The following is a 26,252-nucleotide window of genomic DNA, read 5'->3' as shown; positions in this document are numbered from 1 at the left end:
AGTATCAGTTAATATCATTAGTAAAATAATGTTGAACTTTTCATGTCCACAAAGGCAACTAATAGGTTTTTTTTTTTTTTTTTTTTGGTCTGTCTTCTTTTAGCGTCTGTCATCACCTAACAACCACACATAAAAAAATTGTTTCTGATTAGCATGTTGAAATCTGATTGTAAAACTAATCTAATGAACATGACCTTCCGATTCTTTAATTCTGCATGTTATTAAAATTGCGCAAGTAAGCATTTTCCCTAGTACTTTCCATAGCTTATTTTGCAACCCGTTAGTATATAAGGTTTGTCGGTTTAGAAAAGGTTGAAAATAATCCATTAGACTTAATCTGGTGGTAGTAATTACCTTTTTAGAAAATAATCAGAGTTAAGCCTTGACCTGAAAGCTATTAGTTCTAAAATACACACACAGTCGAGTTAATCAATACTTGTTTTCAACGATTTGTTTTACAAACAAAAATTCGGGTCAAATAATATGTCCTCAATCCTCGTATACAAAGTACACACATATATCTGAAAATTAAATAAATATTATAACTCTTTCTAACAATTATTAAGCAAAATCGATATTTAAAGAAATCTGAAAGCTTTCAGATTTTACATTACGCACAAAGGTGCGTTTTTTTAACGTTTTCTGTGTTACATTAATTTATTAAATATCATGTTCTTCTCACGTAAAATTCAATTCAATAGCAATATTGAAAATAATTTTAAAATGAGCCTATCTTTAGAATTTCCGATGCACAGTTTCGCGCACTAAAAATATATTTTTTTTTCCGTACAGTGTTGCCATTGCTCGTTTTGAAATCATTGAGTTTCTTAATCAAAAATTTGTTAATGTGTTACAAAATATGAAATCGATAATAAAACAAATTCCAAATTCCGGCTTCCAGATGCCCATATTCGGAGGAGGATTACGTTATTCAAAGTTTGATGGCTCTAGATACCGTTGTTTTATCACAATGCAAGAAACATACATTTATTTATGCAGATTCTTCATTATTTAATTTCTTTGAATATAACACAAAGCGATAATATTTGGTGGTAACAGTTTGTAAAGTGATACGGACATTTACAGTGAATAGACGCAAAATGCCAAAACGAAATTAATAACCCTTCTGAGCTAACGCTCCTTTGGGCTAATAATGTATAAGTTTAGGAACCGTGAGACCGCATTAAAAGTTAGATTTCGTTATTTGTTGAATATTAATTTTTTAAAATTTTACAAGTTCCAAAACATGAATTTTTTCGTCATTGAAAACTTCTCTTTAATTGAAAGTATATGACTGCGACCAAAAATTTAGGGAGCATATGTTGCGGGAAACTGAATCATGGAAGTATATTAAAGGTTTTTAATATAATTATAAACTTTGAGAGTTTATGCTTTTTGAGGTTCAATGTATGCTTTGTTACTTGTGCACAATCATGAGCTATCATGTTTTCTAATTAGGGTAAACATTTACGGACATCCTCACTCATTTATGCGCGAAAATAACTAGGCATGTTTGTGTTTTGTTATCAAAAGAATTGTGTTAATAATTATATATATATATATATATATATATATATATATATGATATAACAAGCAAGGTAGAGACTTTTGGTGCTGCCGACTGCAACAAAAAGGAAGGTGCACAACTAGCTGTTATAGCAGTCCCATACACAAAATTTCAACATTCTACGGCTAATCGTTTTTTGAGTTTTACACTTAGGTACGTGTGTACAGACATGGCGATAAAAATCCATTTTTATTACATTTTGATTCTATTTTATAATTAGTTTTGGAACAAAGAGTCCGTATAGGCAGACGTCATGCAAAAGAATAGTCAGAATGGATTTGGGAATGGTCAAAAGGGGTATTTCTGTTGAAACCTGATAACCGGAATTTTTTGCAAGTACAGGATTTCCTTTACTTCGTTCAAGAAAGTTAAGAAAAGGCTACATGTGTTATTTTGTAGGCAAATCGTTGCGGGTTGAAACCCATTTCCTCATTTTGAGCTTTCTTAAAAACGTTCTTGAGTTCTTTTTTTTTTTTTTTTTTTTTTTTTTTTCTGCTTAAGAGAAAGATCTAATACTTCGCATTTGTCTCAGCATCGAAATGTTAACACCTGCAACGTTTTCCTTCTGTCAAATATGTAAGTGATCTGTTTCAGTGACGTTAACTGTACATATAAAAATGCTCAGTGGAAGTTTTATACATTCTGACCAAATTTTTATGAATTTCAGGAAGTATCGTACATCATCCTTTTACCACAAATAATGTGAAATATCAGTTATCAGGATACCATCATACTGCTGAGTGCATTGTTTCATTTTAATAACTGAATTTTAATAAACATTAACTTCGACACGATATATTTTACAAATTAAATTATTTCATTCGTTTCAGCAAGATTATCGCAAGGAATTCGTTACTTTTTTAAGCATTATAAACTAAAGACCTTGCATCGCTTTGATTGACAATACTCAGAATATCGTCTTAAATAGAATTAAAGTGTTATTCCTCGTATATTAGCTACACACTCCATGTGGCACGCAGCGTACCATGTAACGGTCATGTAACAGTCTAAAACAGTGATTCTCAACCGGTAGTACGCAAGAGAAAAACAGCTTATAAGCAAAGAAAAAAGTGTTTTTAACTATTAAATTCAAAAATAACGTGAAGAAAAAGAAAAATTGATAGAAATTTCCTGTGATCGAACTCAAACTGATGATTTCAAAAATAACACACTTGTTAACTTTTGGCTGGTTTCAAATTTTTATTGCCTTTTTGCACAACCTATATGTGTGAACAAGTATTTTCTTCCACGTTTTATTTCAAAGTGAAACACAGAACGAAATTAAAATTGCATCCTAATTTGCGGTTAAAGTTAAGTGAAATAAGACCAGACATAAAGAAATTGATCTCTCTTAAACAGGCCCAAATTTCACACTAATATTTAGAATCAAAGTATTATAACTTAAATTTTGATAATTAAAATGGTATCCAATTTTGAATTCAGTATTTTTATGTGTGCACATTTAATATGGCTAATAGGTTGCGCAAATGGCAAAATATATTTTTTTAAAATATTTCTGAAAAATAATCATTGCAAAATATAGTGGTGAAAATCTTTAGTCATGGTACTAAAGATTTTCAGTATTCGTTTAGATGGTACGCATTAGTCAAAAAGTTGAGAACCACTAGTCTAAAACATTTGGAAGAGTCTTTTTAAAATATTGTAGAGTCATTAGGGTCTTTGGTGCCGGGGACGCGAAAAATGTACAATGCCCTCGCCGGGACTCGAACCTGGACCTCTCAAATACGCACCGAGTATGCTATCGTTACATCACGAAGGCATGCAGAAAGGAGAGAGAAAATACCCCATATTTAATATACTTCCCCTTTTAAAGGGCGACTGGGGATCACGAAACCCAATCGCCAAATCCTGGTGGTGAAGAATCATCATCCACCACTTTTTAGTTTGGGCTCTACTGCAGATTTATTAAGTTTTTTTGAAGCGGAATACACGAAAAATGAGCAGTGCCCTCTCCGGTACTCGAACCTGGACCTCTCGAATACGCGCCGAGTGTGTTACCGTTACACCACAAAGGCATGCAGAAAGGAGGAAGAAAATACCTTATGATGTTTTTAATGTCAAAACACTGTCTTGTATTCAGATTAAAAATATATAAAGTATTTATTCTCATCACTATCTCCGTAATCATATTCATTGGTTACTTGACGTCAATGAAGATCATACAATGATCTTAAAAGAAAATAATAGACAGTAAATCATAGTTATTCACCCCCCCAAAAAAGAAGGGGGTGGGCTTGCCATTCGTATTGCCTTGCAGAACTTTCAAACTCTTTCAGTAAACAGACTTACTTATTTTTCCCAACAGTGCTTTCTTACGACACGGTTAGAAATAAATTAATGAAACGTTCTCTTTTCTCTTATTCCCCCCCTCCTCCTGTCTACTTTTTTCTTTTAACTTTTTTTTAAATGAAAGATCTTAACTATAAATGCCTTGATATTATATATCTGATCGCAGGTGGTGCTGCTGTTCATCCAGCTGAGTCTAGAGAATGGAGTGAACAAAAAATTACACTGTGGGGAACCCGACTAAAAGGCCCGGATGACAGTTGAAGTCTTTGAGATTTTTGTAGTTGTCAGAGCATAAAAGAATTCCTGCTGCTTCTACGTTTGACATATTACTTGTACAAGTACATGCTATTGTATTCATTGAATAGTTTAGAATTTAGTATCTGAAGCTTATTTAAAATAATGCTTCATCATACCTAACAGAATTTCTTAATCTGAATTAAAACACATCATACTAAGCTATTAGTTTTTTTCTTGGACATTTCTTCCAGTGTTCTTTTGTAGAGACATTAGGTACTTTTTTGGAAGCAGGCAAGATGAAAAACGAGCAATCCCCTTCGCCAGGAATCGAACCAACGGACCTCTGGAATACCGGTTCAGTGTACAGAACCACTACACCACGAAGGCAGGCTGGGAAGGTGGGAGAAATACTTTACACTTTTTACGTGTTTTAACCCATCCTCGCTTAAAGGAAGCAAAGACGCAGATGATGATATTTCCTAAAGCGCTAACAATTTTTTCAACAAAAACCTTTTGAAAAACGGTAAATGTTTTCCTTATTGAGTACTTCGAAAGCCTTAAAAAGGAACTAACACTATTCATCCTAGACGAAGACAATTTTTTTTTTTTTTTTTTTTTTTTTTTTTTTTTTTTTTTTTTTCATTCTCCCTATTAAAATATATAAAAAAGGATTTGTTTTCAATTTCCGAAAAACAATTCTAGTTATGGCGAGTGCAATCGAAATAAAATATGTCATTTATCTTCTAAATTATAGCAGTACATTGCTTATCGGAGTAATAAAGTCTTTTAAAAACAAGCTTTATTGCTAATATTTTTGATATTTTTAACAGCACTGAAAAACATTTTTATCTCCAGCGCGCGAGATTGTGTATCGGAAATTCTAAAGATATGCTGTTTTTAAATATTTTGCTATGTTGCTATTGAATTGAATTTTATGTCTTTTAAGTGCGAAGAACGTGATACTTAATCAGTAAAGGGTGTATAGAGTCATTAGGTTTTTTTTTTTTTTTTTTTTTTTTTTTTTTAAAGCAAGAATGATGAAAAATAAGCAACGCCTTCGCTGGGAATCGAACCACGGACCTCTGGAATACGCCTGGAATACGCGCCCAGCCTGCTGACTACTACACTACGAAGGCATGCTAAGAAGGCGGGAGAAATACCTTATATACTCACCCTTTTAAAGGGCAACTGAGGTTTTTTAGGGGACCCAATAGCCAAATCCTGGGTGTGAAGAATCATCATCCACCACCCTTTTTAGTTCGGGAGCCACTATCGGTTCGGGTGCCGAGTCATTAGGGATTTTTTTAAGCAGGAGTGATGAAAAATGAGCAATGCCTTCGCCGGGAATCGAACCACGGACCTCTGTAATACGCGCCCAACGTGCTGACCATTACAGTACGAAGGCATGCTAAGAAGACGGGAAGAATACCTAATTAAGGTAATACACAAAACGTCATAAAAACGCCCTTTTGGGCTTTATATAAAATCTGAAAGCTTTCAGATTTGGGGGGGGGATTTATTTAATCTTAATTACAAAAGCGGTGAATTTCATGATCCATGACTCATACAACGTTTGATGTTAATAATTAAAAACCGCTATGTGGTGTAAACGCCGTAGGTTCTAGAGTTACAGTAGAGCTGATTGTTCCTAACTCCTCTTTCCGACATATGGGGACCGCATGCCTTGCCCAATAGGTTAGTTTATTTCTTGTATGCCTCATGGTTTCAGAATCCTTACGTCAACAGGTCACGTCCAAAAGGTTTCAGTTCAGAGTTTCACCTCTAGTAGAAAACGTCGAACAGGTTACAGGTTACTGACAACTCAGAGGGTGGAGCCGTCTCATCGCGTGGACAAGGAAAGTCATGGGTTGTATGCCCTGCCGTGGAACTGATCAAAGTTCTGGGAAGAGAAAAACAGGCTGGGATAATGCTCTCCCCTTCCCTCTCTTTTTTCTTTTATTTTTTATTTATTTATTTATTTATTTATTTTTAATGATTTCAGCAATAACAAAATGTTTTTCCACATTACAATAAGTTGTGAATATAGATTTTAGAAATGATGTAATACTTCAGAAAATACTGGTAGTATTCTTTTAAGCAGATAATTACTAGTTCTGCTTCCCTTATGGATCTTTGTGTTTATCCAATATATAAACTTCATTGATTATTGATCGTCGTTGCATCGGTCGTTCTTTTATTTTGAGAGACATGAGTACAGTAAGAAATATGAGAGACACCTGATATTTACCATGTCGGGGAACACAGAAAACATCTAGCCCCCCCTCATAGTTTAGTAACGGTTTAGCCTATTCCCGAATCAGATTTGACAGTTTTAATCAGTAGAGCACAAAGCCCGTTTGCGCTCCATGTTTTTAACGGCTATTTTTAAAGAATTCCTTTGATAAACACTATAGTATATAAAGAAACAACCTTACAAAGAAGAGTGGAGGGGAAGCGCAGTCTGTCTATCATAAGAAAAGCTCTCGCCAGTTAGTCTGCAGCTGTCTGTTGCCGTAGAAACGAGCCTTGACTCATTTTCCGTAGGGGTGTCTTGAAGACAAATGATAATTCTTTTCCCCTCAGCCAATAGTTGCCCAAAACAAATAACAATAACAAAATACATCTGTCTCATCAGAATTTTCTTTAATTTTTGTTTGCTTAAAATAAATCTTAAAATTCTTCATTTTATATGTATATTGTTTACCAAAGAAGTAAATTATTTACGGAAGGATATTTATTTTTATATCTTTATTTTATATTTAATATCTGGGAGGTCGCCAAAAAAATATCAGTGATAAGAAAGGGTCGCGATTGAAAAGACTTTAAGAAGCCCTGGTTTAGATTAATCAGAAAATGACCCGAGTAATGCAGGCTGACAGTTTGATTCGCTTTATATGCTGCAGAATCATAATTTGATTTGCTTTGGCATTAATAGAAATTCATAAAATAAACAAATAAATAGAAGAAAGAAAAGAAAAGAAAAAAGTATTGCTATGATTTGTTCAAAGTAAATGTATCGGAGTATCCCCTAATTTTAATTACCCCCTAATTAAGTTGAGTATCCCCTAATTAAGTTGAAAAATGCATACATGAGAAATAGAACAAAATAAAAGGAATAAGAGAATACCGACAGAGTAACAAATAACCCATGGAGAAATACGTCAACTTGAAAATTAAAATATTAAAATCAAATAAAACTCGATTGAGGCTACTTTCATCGAAAAGCTTCTATGAATTTCGAGAGAACTGAAATGAGTTAAAGAGTCAGAAATTTTTCTGAAAACACTCCACTTAACTAGATGAAAAAAAAAAAATTAACAAACAATGAAAAGAGGAAGCATTAGCTTTTGCTTCCTTTTTACTGATTAAAGTGAAAGTTAAAAATATTTTCAACAAAAAGAAATGCACTTTCCCTTTTCAAAAACATATTATATTGCTCTCAAAGAAGGAGAAAAAAATCGTAATAATAATAATAATAATAAAGAAATAAAAATATTAAAAAATTGCTTTAAAAGCTAACTCTGCTGTTAGTGTTTTGCCTGTTTACTTTTGGTTAGAAGATGGAGGTGTAAAGAAATTTACCATAGGTTTAACTATGATTTTTTTTGTTAATTAGATGTTCACAGCGTATGTCAAGATGGCACACGACAAAATATCTCTTTAATGATTAGTGAGTAGACCCCTGTTTCTAATTTTAGACATGAAGTCCCAGTGTGAACGAATATACTTTTATAGTGAGATAGTTTTGATCATATGACACTTGCAAAAAAAATAATAATAATAATAATAATAACACAAAACTCATATTTATGCGGACCCACAGAAAAAAAAAAAAAAAAAAAAATGTGTGAAAGTGAAAGAGGGTGAGTTAGTTATAAAATCGTAATGTTACTAAAATTACGCCACATATTAAATTTGTGAAATAATTTTGATATCCCAGATTAAATAAAATTTCTGAGTTCTGTATACTATCTCTAAAGAAAGCTAATCAAAAAAGCTTTCGAATGCTACTTTCTAAAAGTTACCTTTCATGTTAGGCAAACAAAAGCGCATGTGAGTTTCAGATTTCCCTTTCTAGACATGTTAAAATCAAAAAAATTATATCTGACATAATTCAATTTTCTTACTTCCCCTAAAATAGAAATTTTATAGAGAGTTGCTTGCCATATATTCCGGCGTATACCAAGCACCTGTAATTTAAAAACTGTATTTTTTAAATTTTAGGTACCTTCGCCATATAACGCGCATCCTTTTCTTTACGAGCCCATCAGCGGCCGAGCGGTAAAGTCGCTGAACACTGGTAGTTCGGTCTGAGGTTCGAATCCTGTGAACGGGCTGGCTGCATGGGCGTTTTCGTGGTTTTCCCCATGTGTAACGTGTATACGAGCCAGTTTCCCTTAGAAAGTCCTCCACGAAGGCATCCCTCCCCTTAGGCAGATAGCCCTAGTGGGCTTTACCATAATTAAATACACCATATTAAATAAACCAAACCAAACAAAAATTAAAACACTTGGTTATTTTTAAAAGAAAGACGGTGTCAGAATGTAATTTTTTTGAGTTTATTCGATTATATATGGGAAAGCACTCAAGGTTTGTCTTTCTAAGGGCAGGGACGCCTTCGTGGAGGACGTTTTAGAGGAAACTGGCTCATATAAACCTTATTACAGGGAGAAAGCCACTATAAAAGGTCCATGCAGCCAGCCCGTTCACGAGATTCGAACCTCGGAGCGAACTACCAGTGTTCAACGATTTTACTACTCGGCCGTTGGTAGGCCCCGTAAGCGGTGTGAAATGGTGGATATGTTCATAAGCTATGTCATTTCTTTTAAATAAACAACACCTAGGTGTGTGTAGAAGATCTATTTTTTGTAAGCTCTTTTGTTTATTTTTAAATTTATAAATTTTTATCCGGCATATAACGCGTGCCCGTAAATTTCGAACTTATTTTTTGTATTAAAAGTAAATCTAATTTTAATAACTTTTAGGAACATAAGTTCTGCAAGTTACAGAACCCAGTTTTCTTTAAAAAGTAGCGTAAGAAGTAACTTAGTAAACAGAACACAGTCTATATGGTGCCTGTATGAAAGTTTAAGTTTCGTACGTTTCAGTAAAAGGTGTCAATGATTAAAACTCTCGATGTCTGAAACAAACCAAGATAGCCAAAGTCTGATTTTTTAAACTGAAATTATGGGTCTACGACCAACCGTTCGAGAGCTACTTGGAATTGCATACAATAACAGTATATATAGATGCAATTTCACAAACTTTCAACGCAATCAGAAATACTCTGTTATTAATGCTTCTTCAATTAGCACAAATGTTTTTAGGGCAATTTAATCAGGCCCACGCTGAGCCACCTGATTACTCAGAGGTTTTAATCTGAATCAACATTCTTTCTTTTCATTTCAAGCATCATCTTTCTCTCCCATTCGTTCTTTCTGTCATTCTCACTGTGTTGCTGATAACTTCTATTCTCAAACCAGATGTCAATTTCACAAATGCATAAAAGGCGTAACAAGTGTTTACTTGAAGCATTTACGTGTACTTTGACGATTATTTCTGATTACTTATTGCCATACTTTTCAATCATTAAGGTATTAATTTAAATAAAATAGAATATATTTACATGAGAGCAACTTTAAAATTTTCTTAAATTAGATTTAAAATTCTTAAATAAAATTTTAAATTATCTAACATCAGCTTTTGTCCAAGAACTGATGCTAGATAATTTTAGATTTCTGTTTACAGCAGAATATTAGCATCTCTCTAGTCTAAATAAATACATCTAATGTCTCTATGCACAATACTTAGCTTAAAGTCATCAACGATAAATTTCTATATCACGGAAGATAAAATTATATAAATTTAATATACCTTTCGAATCGAAATATTCTATTATTTATCGATGCAACGGAGTGAGCCATTTGTCTTTTGGATAATATTTTGACAACTGTCAGTGACAACATCCTGGTTAATAAAATATTGAACTGATCATTCATACATACTAAATAAATCTTATATATTATATATTTTATTTTTATGATATTTTGTCAATTGAAACTGATATTTTACATCACAAATTATAGTTATTTATCTTCCTCATATGGCTTCAAACACCTCTTGTAAATAAACAAAAATTTACTGTGAAATAAAAATAGATGCTTGGAAACAGAGTTTTACGACCAAGTTGTTAAAAACACATTAAGAACACGATTAGAAATGCCTAATATTTTAAGTCAGTTAATTTATTTTTGAGATGACATATTCACTTGGTAATGTATCCAAACTTATCTTCCAATTTATATTTTTAAAACCATTTAAAACGTGTAACATATTAATTGCTTAAGACACAATAACACGCCGAATAAATACTAATTCAGAAGTCAAACAACAAAAATCAGCGTTAATTTACAAAATTTTCACAGGACTAGTTTCGATGGTTTTACCGAACCATCATCTTCAGCTGCAAAACCGCAAATGAACAAGATAGGAAACAAGATTTTTGTTGTTTGACTTCTGAATTAATATTAATTGCTGTTAATAAAAGACAAGGTCTGGGTTACGTGTATGAAGCCTACGGAGAAATAATTTACCAAAACAAATAAAAATTATCAAAACACGAGAAACATAAATGGATCTCCTTTGCGTGCCGAAATGATAAAACTAATCACAGCCGCAAATAAAAATGTATTTATTGCATAATCTGCGCGATTTGATGTCCTAATAGGATAAACAAAGACATTCCGCCTAAAGTAAAATCTGAGCAACAGTTTGCGTGACTTGTAACCGCTTTGTCTCACGTGCTCTTCATTCTTAACAGCGAAACTAAACTCACCTGAACTTTTCCGGCTCCGATGTGAGTGTCAGCTGGCTATGGCACACGCTAGTCGACATGCCGTTCGTTAACTGTGACTGTTTCTCTGCGGTGGAAATCGCTCTGCGGGCAAACTTTCACCACTTCCTTTCCACTGAGCGAACGAATTGAGTCTACTTGCTCTCGCGAACTGCCATGTGCTTATCCGAACCTGTTTCTACGCATTCCCCCCCCCGTAATCTCCCTCCCTACAATCCCCCTCCATAGAAAAGATAAAAAGGGTCAACCCCCTCGGTTGACTTTCTCCCTGAGAAAACAAAACTTTTTCGTTTTTCAAGAACGACAAGATAAAAACACATCAGAATGGAAATTGGCGAGTATTTTAAGACAATTTAAGAACTCTCCGAGATCGAGATGTTCGATTGTTCCCTCGCTGTGACTGTTCGATTCGTAGGAAATAAAATGCGTGCGGATGCATGATTCGAACGCTCGGAAGGAAAAGTGGAGGTCACTTCTGCAGAAGATTCCTTCCTCATTTCGGAGTTCCTATGACGATATTCGCTTTTTAAAATATTTATTGCGTAAGATTTTTTTTTTTTCTCTCAAAATATTTTATAGGTATCTTCCGCGTATCAATTCAAAGACTGTTTTCGTTCTGGAAAGAACATTAACTACGTTATCACTGCAATCGGTTTCAGGAATTCTAACTCCATTAACATATCCGCAGAACCGAACATCATTCTTAAATTCTTTTCCGTGAAGCAGGGGGTAGGAGGAAGATGACTGCTTAGAAACTTAAAAGACAGGCATATATCATAAATAGACTAAATAGATGTACAACTGTACGTAATATTTGTTATACTACTTATAGTGTTTGTTATACTACTTATGACAGAAATTGTAAACTCATTTCTGAAATGGCGGCTTATTTTTATTGATTTACTTGAGTTTATTTTGTTTGAATATGCTTACTTGTATCACTTAGTATCAGTAGATGATTTTGGAGTTGCGTTGTCTTCTCTCTGCTGTTTCCTGCAATTATAATCATAATATCTTTTATCTATTTCTGTTTCACTTTTAACAAGTAAACAGTCAAAGAATCTAAGAGGTAATTTAAGAGGCTAATCTAAGCAAAGCGACAGTTGTAAGAGCGACATATTCGATTTCTATGTAAAGATATTCATGTCACAATATTTCTTGTCTTTTTAACTTAATCTAACGCCAAATTAAAGCTAAACATCGCCAAAAACATACTTCACTTTGTTGCCACAAGTAGTTAGAGAAAAGTACTTGCTAAGTTCAAATCAATAATACAAAAATTTTATTAAAAAAACAAAATCGGAAATCTCTCAGATTTTACATTATGCCCAAAGGGGCGTTTTTCTTTTTTATAACTTTTTGTGTGCTAACTTTATTTATTAAACATCATGTTCTTCGCCCTTAAACCATAAAATTCAATTCAACAGCAATAGCGCAAAAGAATTTTAAAATGAGCATATCTTTAGAATTTCTGATACACAGTCTCGCGCGCTGGAAACAAAAAATGTTTTTTCCTTCCATACAGTGTTGCCATTGCTCGCTTTGAAATCATTGAGTTGGTTAATCAAAAATTCGTTAAAGTGTTACATAATATGAAATCGGTAATAAAACAAATTTCAAATTACAAAGTCGGGCTTCCAGATGCCCATATTCAGTGGAAGATTACGCTATTCGAAATTGGATGGCTCTAGGTACCGTTGTTTTATCACAATGCGAAAAACATATATATATTTATGCATATTCTTCATTATTTAATTTCTTTAAATAATGCACACAGCTCTAATATTTGTTGGCAACAATTTGAAAAGTGAACCGACATTTATAGTGAACCAACCCAAAATGCCAAAACCAAATTAATAGCCCTTCTGGGCTAACGCCCTCTAGGCTAGAAAAACCGTTTGAAAGTTTGCGATTGTATATGTTACTAGCAACGTATGAAATCTGTCATTCTGTAGAATGCCGAAAACTGGCCGGCTATGTTAAACATTTACACAATGCCTAGGCGTTCTGCAGAATGCCAAATGACAAACCGGCAAAGTATGAAATACATTTCCGATTTGTTTCGAATAACCGGAAATACTTACCATAGGTTAATAAATTACGGGGGGGGGTAAGCCAAAATGCCTAAGAAGAAGTTACGGAACTATTGGTTACTGAATCGCTATGACGTGATTCTGTAGAGGGAAAAAAGTAAACACATTTATCCTTTTAAAGAAATTATGAGTACTATACAATATAACGTCACGGACTAAGAGTTATTTCATGTACTTCATAAAATTCCTCTAGCCGTTGGAAACGAAGGACATGACAGAATGTCGAAAGAAATTTCAACCACATACAAAAACGTTACACATAGTGATATTGAACTGTACATACACTGTAACTGAACTGTACATACACAGTAACTGTACATACTTTATGAGCTCTGCCAGAAAAAACAAAAAGGTATTAAAAAGGGCATTGTAAAAAAGTGAAACATATGTTTTTTTCTAAATTTTAACTCGGGTTGTCAAGTAGATCTCATTGATTTACAATCTCAGTCAGATAGAGAATAGAAATTTATTATGGTGTGCCAAAATCATCTCACTAAATTCTTTTTTTTTTACGTATTTTGAATAAAAGTTTTTTAATGGTATTTCATTATTTTTAGTCTAAAGGGGCTTTGTCCTTGAGGGACTATTGTTTTCGTTTAGCGATTTTGCGGCGAATCACGCTAAATGTTCGTTTCACTTTTCAAACTGTTGCCACCAAGTATTATCATCCTGTATTATATTTTAAGTAACTAAATAATGAAGAATTTGCATAAATGCATGCATGTTTCTTGCAGAGTGGTAAAACAACGGTACCTAGAGCCAACCAATTTAGAATTACGTAATCCTACTGCGAATGTGGGCTTCTGATAGCCCAAATTTGAAATTTGGATTTTTTTTTATTATAGATTTCCTAGTTTGTAAAACGTTAACGAATTTTTGATTAACAAACTCAAGAATTTCAAAGAGAGCAATGGCAATGATGTATACAAAAAACCATTTTTATGTCCAGCGCGCGAGACTATGTATCGGAAATTCTAAAATATGCCCAATTTAAAATTATTTTGCGATATTGCTCTTGAACTGAATTTGATGGTTTAAGTGCGAAGAACATGATATTTAATAAATAAAGGTAACACAAAATTAAAAAAAAAAAAAAAGAAAAGCCCGTTTAGACGCAATTTAAAATCTAAAACCTTTCAGATTATCGGATGCACACTTTTATAATAATTCTACTTTAATTAAACTTAGGAGATAATATAATCAATTAATCAATACTGTTTAGGAAATAAATTATTATTAACTAACTTTGCAGCAATTGCGCAAGTAATAATAACTTGTATCCGCACTAAATGGATTTAAGTTCATACAACATATTATATATATATATATATATATATATATATATATATATATATATATATATATATTACATATACGTTTTTCAAAATAACATTTGTATTTTTCATGAATGAACGTTTTTAAATAATACCCTTAGCATGACCTTTTATCGAAGCTTTCCCTAAAGAGCATTTGTTATTCTATGGAATACCTAGGTATTATGTACAGTGCCTATGTAATACATAACAATTCTCATATTTCATATGTTACCTAAAACGCCAGGTATTCTATAGAATGCCGGTGTTTCATGTATTCCCGATAACATATATACATATGTATATGTTGCGCTTATAAGCTCAGTAACATTGTTTCCAAAACTAACTTATAAATAAAAACATCTTGCTGTTATTAAATTCCTTTCTGCAAGGAAATAACTGAGTGTTTGAAATTGCAAATCTGCAGCTTCTCCATGTCTTTTCGGCAAGCAGCCAAATATGTCTGCGGAGTCTTTAAATCGGCACTCAATGAAAAACTGATCTTTTAAAACCGTTCGTTGGGAGGGGGAGGGCATGATAAAAAAGTCTGAAAGGTTTCAGTGCAACAGAATTGTAAGGTTTTTTTTTACGTTCTCGCCGAGTTCACCTCCCCCCTTTTTTAATTTTTTTTATCCTATTTATTTATTTGTGTTTTTAGCTTTATAATTAAGCATCGTTTTCTTAACATCTTTCAAAGCTCATTCGCCTATACCCCACACGCAATTCAACAAAAAATCGCAAAATTTTTAAATGTTGCATAACAGGGTATGTTTAGAATTCCCGATGCACTATTAAGCGTTGATATACATTTTTATATTTTTTCAGTCTTTTCTCAGTTTATCTCGTTTTCTTAGTAAGATGGCTAACAAAACAAAATTTTCGTTTTATTATTTATTTTTTATGTGTAACTTTTATTTATTAAATGTCACGTTCTTCGGACTTACGCCACATAAAATTCAGTTCAACAGAAAATCACAAAATATTTCAAAACAGCGTATCTTTAGAATTCCCGATAGCGTGTTTAGTGCCACATGTATTTTTATTTTTTTGCCACACGTGTTTTTATGATAGTGCCATATGTATTTTTATAATCGCTATATTATTTCTTTAAAACTTAGCCGCTTGTGCGTTCAGTCGACTTAAATAATTATAAAAACGAAAAAGTATATAATGGTTTTAGGGACTCTCGCTGGTGTAACTTCATGAAAATACTGAATTTTAATGCATGTTTATTTAAATCAATCACATTAAAAAGGAGGAAAAAATATTCTTAAGAAATGTGTTTATTGTTTTTAAATCACTTAGTTTATTATCAGATTAAATTTGAAAGCATCTTAAGCTTTACTGAATGGCAACACGCTGGCGGGTGGAAGATAAAAGCATTTGATTTCCGGCAACACGTACTTTTATGCAGCCGAGCTTTTTAATTAAAACTGAAAGATAAATAAATATCTTTCCCTTTTCGGAATGGCAACAGTCTTGCTTCCTGGAGAAAAGAATGCTTTATTTTGAATAGTGTTGCCATTGCTTGTTTTCAAATCGTTGAGCATGTTAATCGAAAATTAATTAAAGTTTTACAAAATATGAAATGACTAATAAAACAAGTTCGAAATTCAAAATTCGGTTTTCAAGGGGCCCATGTTCGGGTGGAAGATTACGTTATTCAAAATTTGATGGCTCTAGGTATCGATGTTTTTTTTTTTTTTTTTCCCACAATGCGAGGAACCTACAAGCATACATGCAGATTCTTCATTATTTAATTTATTTAAAATTAATACAAAGAGGTTATATTTGGCAGCAACAATTTGAAAAGTGATACGCCATTTATTATGAACGAATGCAAAATACCATTTAGAGACTAATGATTCTTAATAAGGTTGAAAAAGAGAACAGGGATAAAATTACCTTGTCTTGAAGTTGGACATCGGTGGAGGCATAGGATAAAATAAAATTTAGAAAATATTTTAACGAATAATGATACTGGAATCACACATCTAAATAAAAATATTTTGAGATTATTCGTACAACCCTTTCCTGCACGCTACCTTTTAAAGTCGGAGTTTTGATTTAAAAAAATATTTAAAAAAGGTAGGCAGTCTAATTAGGCCTAGAGGAGTACACAAGTAAAATTTTTTGAAGAGCATTTATCGTTTTAATTGTGTGGGTGTGCCCAAAAAGGCACACTGATTGAATAGAGCTTCGAAAAGAGTGCTGAAACGAGCATTGTTGTCAATGAACTGATAGATGAGATGCGGAAAAACAAAGAATACAGACTCTCAGTTGTCCTAGATTATCGGTAAGCCCGGTCTATGCACACCGTTCCCACACGGGTTCGCCGTTTGATTTTAGGCAAGATTTCAAGGTAAAAATTTAAAACTAATATAGAATAAGGAGGTTAGCATACAGCCAAAAAAATAACATAGGAATTTCTTTTCAAACAATTCCTTTCATATCCTAAAAAAAAAAATCTGGAAGATTTCTTTGGAAAATGAGGGTCTTAAAAAACTAAATATGGCTAAAATATATGGACTGACTTGTGTTGAGCTGCCATCTACTATAAATAAAGAAGGCTCAGAGTAACCTATAGTAGCCTATAAATCCTTTTTCATTCAGTTTTTCTATGCGTACAGAAGGAAAGTTTCAGGTGTGTCCAGACCGGGCACACTGTGCCGCAAAGGGATAACAAGATTTTTCTAAACATTGTAAGGTAGTTTAAACAAGAATATTATTTCTTCAGGTAGCAACTTCTAATAATTATAATTTCCCTTCATTTAAGTTATATAAATCTGAGATAAAATTTTCACGGAGGTCCAACTGTCAATACCCCTTATGTGCAGGCCGATGTTTTGCAACAGATGCACCAGAAAGAAATGATAAGCATCTTATCGCCCATAATGTGAAATTCAGCCTTTGAAACCAAATCTAAACGTGAGAGAAAAAGTTACAATGCGCGAAATTCATAGACCGACAAAGGTGGCCAGATATTCGTCATGGATAAGAACACTTACATCGATAGTTTCACTAAACTCTTAAACGAAGGACCATATAATCGATCCCTAATGATCCTTTACCGTCGGACCTCTCAAAGATATAAACTGCAATTAAATCTTCCCAAATCCTTTCGACCAACTTAAAACAGTCGCTTATCCCATCTGTTGTGAATTGTGCCAGATGCTCTTCATAAAAGTGGTATTCCTTTCCGCCCTATTGTATCAAATTTAAGCACTGCCTCGTATCTGTTAACAAGTATTTAGTTTCAAAATGTTTAACTCTATTAGATAATAACATTTACATCATAAAAAATTTGATACATTTTATAAAAAAAAAAGTTAAAAGCATTTCTCCTGGAAATTAACTCATGGTTTCTTTTGATGCAAAATCATTATTCACCAATGTTCCAGTGGAGGGTGCATTAAGATATCTAGAAGCTAGGCTTCGTGAATTTCATTTCTCCTCGAAATTTATGAGCTAATTTCCCTTACTCAACTCTGTTTGAAATAAACGCACTTTGTTTCCAAACTAAGTATTACAAGCAAACTGAGGGATTAGCCATGGGAAGTCCTCTTAGTCCCATCCTGGCTGATATCCACATGCATTATTATGAATAAAAATTATTTGAAACTTTAAACTTCCCGCAATGATTCCGCTACGTTGACGATACTTTTACCCGATCTGACGGCAATAAAGATGATTTAAATTAAGTTCTTTCCATAATGAATTCCATTGATCCTGCTATTCAGTTCGCTTTTGAACTTGCATGGCACTTAAGACATGCAATTCTCTTCTGTTCCTGGACATTTTGGTCACACGTAAAATATCCAACTTCAGTACTACGGTTAACCGTAAACCTTCACTTCCACCACACTTCAAAGCATGTCATTCGACTAAACAAAAGCTAGCTTCGTTTTATTCCTTTGTTTTCCGTGCACAAGTCTACTCCTATAAACTGGTTTTGATCAAGAACTAAATTATTTAAAAGCATTAGCAATTGACAGGGGCTTTTCACCCAACATTATTAAACAAGGAGTTAAAAAATTCTCATCTCAACACATCAAAAGCCACACTCTTGCTTTAGGAGATTATAAGAATTCTGTTGTTATTCCTTTCTTTCCATCAATTAGTTACAAAATTGCACGTATTTTACATAAATTAAACTTTCAAGTCGTTTCTTCTCCTATCAATAAAACTCTGTGTTTAATACTTAAGATTCCTTTCCGGATATGAATTCCTGGGGTATTTACAGGATTTCTTGCCAGTACGGTTTGCCAGACATTGGTCAAACTAAAAGGGCCTTAAAATTTAGCTTTAAGGTACATGAGGCATATGTTAGGAAAAAAGAAACATAGAAGTCCTCTGTTGCCCAGCATTGTTGGTACGAAAACTAAACTTTCCATTTTTCTGCAGCTAAAATTATTCAAAAACATCTTCCATTGGTGAATTAGATTTTCTAGAGACGTTTCACATTTAAAAAATCTTTCTGTTGTAGTTAACGACCCTAATTCGAATCCACATTTATCTTCAACCTTTAAGGAAATTATGCTTTAGTTTTCTTGTTTCATCAACAGATGGTGCCAGTAGCTTAACTCTTGTCTAGCAATTCTTATCTTATTAACTATATCTTATCTCATTCCTTTGCACATTGGCAGCTGAGGCTGATGGTTCGGTAAAACCATCGAAACTAGTCCTGTGAAAATTTGCAAATATAATGCTGATTTTTGTTGTTTGGCTTCTAAATTAATACAATTCTAAATTAATACAATAATAAATTAATACCTCTACTATATTTATCTAAGTAGTTCTTTCATTAAGACATGCATTTATTAAGTTACTACTCCCGCTGTTTAAAGAAGATTTGAAATTACATTTTGTTCATATGTTCTCAGAAATGTCACAGCAGCTTTGGTCCTCTCTTAATTACCATCACCCAAAATATTTTTAGGAGGGGAAAAAATCACGTGAAATTAAATCTAAATTGCATGGAGGATATGAAAGAGTTTCGATACTTTTTCTTGACAAAAACTAAAGCTTCTGATTTTATGTGCCACGGCTGAACAAGAATTAACATCGTTCTTTCCATAAAACGTGAGACATCAGAGTCGTGAGACATCTCCTGAAACATCAGAGAACTTGCAACTTTAACTGCAGACTTCTCAGTTCTTTCTTTTTTGTTTTCAGCAATGAAAAGGATTTCTATACGGAAAATCTGTCTTCTCTTTCCTGGAGTGTAGCGGTGAACGAACTTCTTGATCCGCAGTAGTGAATCCATCTTTTGTTTACTCACCACACGTATTGATGTTCAGATAAAACAGCGTGGATATTCGCAAATACGAATATTCTACTTGTCGTAACGTGAGTTGGCAGTTCTCACGAATTATCGCTGCTGCAGTTCCATCATTGAAGTAACAATGGTTCTTGATGAAATAACATGTCAATGCTGTTTCTTAAACTTTTTATTTTATGCGTCATTAGACCTGCACGAGTCTCCTTGAACAACCATTGTAGAGAACTTACCGGCGTAATATTTTTAGCGTATAATTTCATTAGAATTACAAAGTCTTCTGCATTTGTTTTTCCTAAACGATATGAAATACTAAAAGCGTGAGTTATTTGTTGACGCTCCTAGCCTGACTCAGTTGACAAAACAAAGCATTTTACTTGAAATTAGATTTTAGAAGTGCTTGGTCACAGAATAATTCATACAGATAGCTAAGGTATTCAGCCTGACTCCTGGATTCTTCATTCAAATTCCTTTAAAATAATTCCACTTGATTTACAGAACATTCCCCCCAAGATTTCTCCAAATCTTACTACTTTCCAATGGCTTGTAAAAATGGTTCTCTTCTTCATGCAGAAATTCTATCATGTTTATGGAACACTAGCAGTCTAACATTCGTAATTTTAAAATAGTTTGATTTGTGCATCATTTAAGGCATGCATTAGTCTCTTTGATTCTGAATTCTTTTAAAAAAATGTGCAACTATTTTTTCTTTTTTTTCTTTTTCTTTTTTTTTTTTTTACGTATTTGGATTTGCTTTGACTGTACTGTTAAGAATCATAGATCAATATATATATAAATTTAAACAAATTTAAATTTTAGACTAAAATCAAGAATCATGTCTTTAATGATTTGTATGTCGTCGTAGCTTTCTTGAATGAATTTTTTTAGTTTGATAAGGAATTTATTAGTACAGGAGTGTAACCAGTTGAGAAGTTTTTTGGGAAAGTAGTTTGAGTCAAAAAAACATTTCAACTGTTTTTTCAATGCAAGTGTATCCAAAGTGGATAAAAATCTCGCATTATTTTTTTATTTTGCTTCCTCTTTTTCCTCTCTGCGTTTTGTTGCAGTAGAGCTTAAATTGGCTGAAAATAGACTTCTTAGAAGTATCTCTATGACTATGTATATAAGTGTTAAGTCCATATGGATAAAGTGAACGTTGTTTTAGTATATAGAGAGATTCCTGAAAAATTCGTGTTTTGTGATTGGGTATTATATCTAGTATCTGAAGTTGAATAGAGTTGAAGTCATGGTGTTTAAAGTGCTCTAATTCTGCTGTATTGACTTGTGATGGTGTACTTATTTTAATGCTATTTTTTTGTGCGTTGAATTTTTTGATTTGAGCTCTATGGTTATTGATTCGAAAGTTAAGATTGTTTTTAGTCTGTCCTATATATTTAATATGTCAAGTACCGCATGTAATCATGTAAATACAGTTAAATGTTTTTCATAGAAATTGTTTTTTGGGTTTACCTTGTAAGGATCTTAAGTTTTACTAACGTTTATTTTATTTTAAATCTTTACTATCACTTCTTATTTTCTACTTCCGGCCAGAATTATAAGCTTTAAAGTATTTATGCAAAGTTTGTCTGGCGAACGCCAAGTATTTAAGTTGTGGCTTTTTGCCAAGCGAAAGAGAGGAAGCAGTTAGTCGAAGCAGGCCGCTTACCTTAGAAGTTTACTCAGTTGCTGGTTGCCGTCCAGGCCAGAGGTTTTAATCCTCTTGATAATTTTTAAACGTATTGTAGTGTTCACAGTTCTCTGTACTACATACGGCTTCCTGTTAATATAAGGCCAATCTTCCACGTTTATTATTTTAAAGTTAAATTAGAGTTTAGTTTTATTTTTATACTTTTACGTTTTGACCCCAAGTAGCGGGTCTGTGTATTTCCGAAGTACGGAAGTTATTGTAAATAGAGAAAAATAAAGGGTTTTGTATACCCTTCTTGTGTATCCTGTCTACTTCCCACAATTGTTGAACATTGCTTTAGTAAGCTCTCTGTTCCGAGTCAAGTCCTTGCATGTTCCCGAAGAAGGTTAGACGGAACATTGAACCTGATAGTGGCGCCCAACGAAGAAGAATAACCATGGCCGAGTTTCAAGAAGAACCTGTGCTGCCTGCAGAAGCGGCTCAGAATCCAGAAATGCCAGCTGCCGCCCTGGAAGGATTTGGTTACATCGTCCAGACCATGCGCGCTTCGATGAAACCAGACGCAACATTTAATGGAAATTCACCGGTAACCAGTTTTTTGGAAAAAATTGGAGGACCACTTCATGCTCTACCCCGTGCACGAGTTTCAAAAAGTTACCTTAGCTACCAGCGCTTTGAGGGGCCAAGCGCTTAACTGGTTCAAATGTATAGGCAGAAGTCTCTTGGGTCAAGCAGGAAGTCCCACCTATACTTACGAAAATTTCAAGACTGCCCTACTAAAAGCATTCCCTGTTGTAAGGGATCGTGCGAAATTAGAAACGGATCTTTTCAGTATATATCAGCAAAGAATCGAAAATCTCTCAAGCTTTATTTTAAGAAAAATTCACGTCTTCAAACTCTTGTATGGAAACCATCCGGATCCTGAGATAATTCAAGTGATTTTGCCGAGGTTACTGCCCCAAGTGCAAGACTTTATTGAATTAAGAAATCCGACTACACTGGAAAAGTTATTTGAGCTAGCAATCCAGTTTGAAAGTAGAAGAACGGCGGACATTGAAAGAAGACGCCAATATCAACAGCGAAACCAATTTGGTGCGCCAAGACTACAGCAAACTCAAGCACACGGCTACGGAAGCAAAGCGAATCAGTGGGCAAGGAAACCCGAGCATTCAAAAACAGCCGGCGAACGTTGACAGTTCAATAGCAATCCAGGAAAAAAGTCTCAAGGCCAGTGGAAAAAGAAGGAAAGCACGGAAACGAAAAAGGATTTAAACTAAAACGGGTTTCTGCTGACGAGAGGGTGCGGAAATCCGAAGGCCACGAAAACCCCTCTTCCTTCAAGTTAAATACAGTAATGGTGAAAAATTTGACTCTTCCGAAGATTGAAGTGTTGGTGAATAATATCCCAGCCACCGCACTCCTGGATACAGGCGCGCAGTGTTCCTGTGTGGCAGAAGAATTTTTTAGGAAGTATTATCGTAAATATCGTATATATAATTCGGATAATACGACAGTGTTAGCGGCGCAAGGAGAAAATTGTAAGTGGATAGGTAAAGTACCGCTGTATGTCCGTATCAAGGACGAACAAGTAAAGGTGATGTTTTTTTATAGTAAAGAATCTGCAAGCACATATAATCTTAGGAATAAATTTTCTTTCAGCGGCACAAGCAACGCTGGATTTTAATGAAGCGTCCCTTAAGCTGACAATGAAACCAGTTCGTGCAGAAAAGGCTGAACCGCCGATGTTAAATCTTGACCACCTGCCTAATGACGAGCAAGGAAGAATCCGACAAGTGGTAAGTGAATTTGCTTCGTTATTTAGTGATATTCCAGGATTTACTCAGGTTACTAACCATAGTATTGACACCGGAGATTCAATGCCAGTTCGCCACAAAGCATACCGGTATGATAAGAATAAGGAAAAAATTATAGAATGGCATATCACAGATATGCTACGTAAAAAGATCATAACGCCCATCTCAAGTAGTTATGCTAGCCTATGTGGTTTTATGTAAGAAAAATAATGACTATCCTTTGACACATCCAAAAAGGTGGAGATTCGCAATTGATTACCGTAAATTAAACTCCATAACTAAATATCCGGTATATCCGTTACCTATTATTGAAGAAATTCTAAGGAACATAACATCCACCAATTATATGACGACTTTAGACTTAACGACTGGTTATTTTCAAATAGGGGTTAGGCCTGAGGACGTGCCTAAGACTGCTTTTATAACCAAGTCTGGTACTTATGCATTTTTGCGTATGCCGTTTGGCCTTTCAGGGGCGCCGGCAACATTTCAGCGATGTATGGACATTTTGTTAAGACCTGTTCTTGGAAAGTCCACATTTATCTATTTAGACGATATCATTATTACTAGTGATAATCTCGACCAACATGTACAGGATTTAAGACAGGTGTTTTCTTTATTAAATGAGGCCGGTCTAAAAGTTAATGTCGAAAAGTGCAAATTTGCAGCCCCTGAATTAAAATATTTAGGTTACAAGATATCTCAGAAAGGAATAGAGACAGACGAATAAAAAATAATCGCTGTACAAAAGTATCCGACTCCAAACACGGCAAAGAAGCTCTCTTCTTTTCTAGGACTTTGTTCATATTATAGGTCCTTTATAAAAGATTTTGCAGCTATCGCTGAGCCATTGTTAAAATTAAAAAGGAAAAAGGCAAGATTCTCGTGGACGGCCGAAGCCAATAGTGCTTTCGAAAAATTAAAACAAGCATTAACGCAAGCCCCTGTGTTGAAATTTCCTGAAAAGGATGAGAATTTAGAAATTTCAGCGGATGCTTCGGATTATGCGGTAGGAGCGGTACTTTCGCAAAATCAGCAGCCCGTGGCATTTTTTAGCCGAACTTTAAATCAAACACAAAGAAACTATTCCTCGACCGAGAGAGAGGCACTTGCAGTTCTGTTAGCAGTGCAAAAGTTCCGAGTCTATTTTGAAAAGGCGCCAATAACAGTGCACTCTGATCATGCGGCGGTAACTAGATTGTACTCAGGAAAAAACTTATCCCCAAGCTTAATAAGATGGGCACTCAAGCTACAAGAATATAATCTGGTAATCAAACATACCCACGGAAAGGAAAATATCGTAGCAGATGCCCTATCAAGAATTAAAATAGATGAACAAGGTAATACTGTAAAGGTGGCAATGCTCACAGCATGTACAATAAATTCCCGAGAAACTGTAATAACCGAACTGGGTAAGGATCCTGAGTTTGGAAGCGTTTATGAGTATTTAAAGGATCCTGAAAATTTTAGCCACCAAGATATTGTGGCGATAAGAAATAGGGCGGCCCATTACGAACTAATAGATGGTCTATTATTTTATACAAAAACTACGAATTCCAACAACGAATTTCGACCTGTTATCCCAGCTAGTCTTAGATTAAATATCCTGCAGGAGCTCTATGACAGCCCTTTAGCTTCTCATGCTGGTATTCGAAAAACTATCCAACGCGTACGCGAGGCAGTCTACTTTCCTGAACTGCAAAAGTTAACAAGGGCGTATGTCCAGTCCTGCCCAACATGTCAAGCAGTTAATTATATTAATTTCCGCCCGGCCGGGTTTCTAAATAGTATTAAATCCGAATTTCCAAATGAAATAATTGGCATCGATTTATTGGGCCCTTTCCCAAAAAGTCAGTTAAATAAAAGTCGCTATCTCCTTGTTATGGTTGATCATTTTAGTAAATGGACCGAAATTGTTCCCTTAAAACGAGCCTCCGCGAAATTAGTTACTGATTCTATTTTAAATAAATATATTTTAAAATACGGGGCGCCCCTAAAAGTTATATCGGATAATGGTCCTCAATTTGTAAGTAATGTATTTGAAGACATGTGCCAAAAACTGGGCATACGTCATTCAAAAATGGTCCCGTATCGACCGCAATCAAATATAGCGGAACGGGTCAATAGAAATATAGTGAAAATTATCCGTAGTTATGTTAAAAATTTTCATAAAAGCTGGGATAACTATGTCAATGAATTTGCTTTCGCCCTTAGGACCGCAAAACATGATACAACGGGCAAAACTCCTGCTGAGTTATTTTTAGGCAGAAAGATTATAACGCCGTTAGATAAATTATTTTATGTGCAACAAAGAGCCCCAGAATTTAAAATGGGTGATATAGAAAAACTAATTAAGGAAGCAAAGAAGAATACTGAAGTAGCACAGAGAAAACAAGAACTATATTATGACTTGAAACGACGGGGAGTAACTTATAAAGTAGGGGATGAAGTTTTAAAAATTAAGCATTCACTTTCTTCAGCACCAGAAGATAAAACTGCCAAATTTTTTCCACGATTTGAAGGACCATATGTCATAGAAAAAATAACTCACGCTGTAGTAGTGTTAAAAGCTAGAAATGGTGAAACCTGCTCCGGAAACATTGATCAAATCAAACCCTACTATGATCGTAATAAAATGCAAATATTTTCAGATCTTTTGCAGGATCCGGCACGGCAGACACCGCAGGTACAAGCTCCAGAGGTGGAAAAACGACAAGTACAAGGGCAAGCCATTAAGAGGCAGGAGCAAGTGAAAAGAAAGTTTCCCCGCGGAAAAATTGAAGGTAGCAAGAAAAAGAAGCCGTTCCACCGTCCCGGCTCTAAAACGGAAGATCTACTCATCCGACAGGACTCTCCGCATCAAATGTCGCCGAAATGCGGAAGGGCCACCAGCGACGGAGGAAAAGTTACAAGGAAAATTTGCACGGCCAGCAACGAGGTCCAAGCAGGAACACGAAAGAAGTTTCCCGGTTCCGCCAAGACCAGCTGCCATCAAACGACCAAGACCACAGGCAGAAGCGAAAAAGAAGGTATTCAAGGGTGACCGAACTCGAGAAAAAAGAAAACATCTAGAGGAAGGCACTGAAGGGCGATCCCGTACAAGAAGGAGGATAAATCAAACGACTATCTGCACTACCTT

General features: G+C 34.4%; 1 protein-coding gene across 1 annotated transcript in view; it reads right to left on the bottom strand.

Moving 5' to 3' along the window:
* The window catches only part of LOC118199979 (neprilysin-2-like), a 127,122-nt gene extending 116,015 nt beyond the window's left edge, over window positions 1-11,107 (bottom strand). Inside the window, exon 1 of the mRNA XM_035371884.2 lies at window positions 10,950-11,107. Coding sequence (XP_035227775.1) covers window positions 10,950-11,008 — 59 coding nt within the window. The 5' untranslated portion in view covers window positions 11,009-11,107. The remainder of the gene's footprint in view (window positions 1-10,949) is intronic.
* Window positions 11,108-26,252: the final 15,145 nt, after the last annotated feature.

Source organism: Stegodyphus dumicola, chromosome 3, assembly GCF_044657685.1.
Source record: "Stegodyphus dumicola isolate Sdum_Otavi_A_Nest chromosome 3, ASM4465768v1".
In the NCBI taxonomy this organism is placed as follows: domain Eukaryota; kingdom Metazoa; phylum Arthropoda; class Arachnida; order Araneae; family Eresidae; genus Stegodyphus; species Stegodyphus dumicola.
The sequence above is the reverse complement of the archived record's forward strand: the minus strand, read 5'-3'. Positions and strand labels throughout refer to the sequence as shown.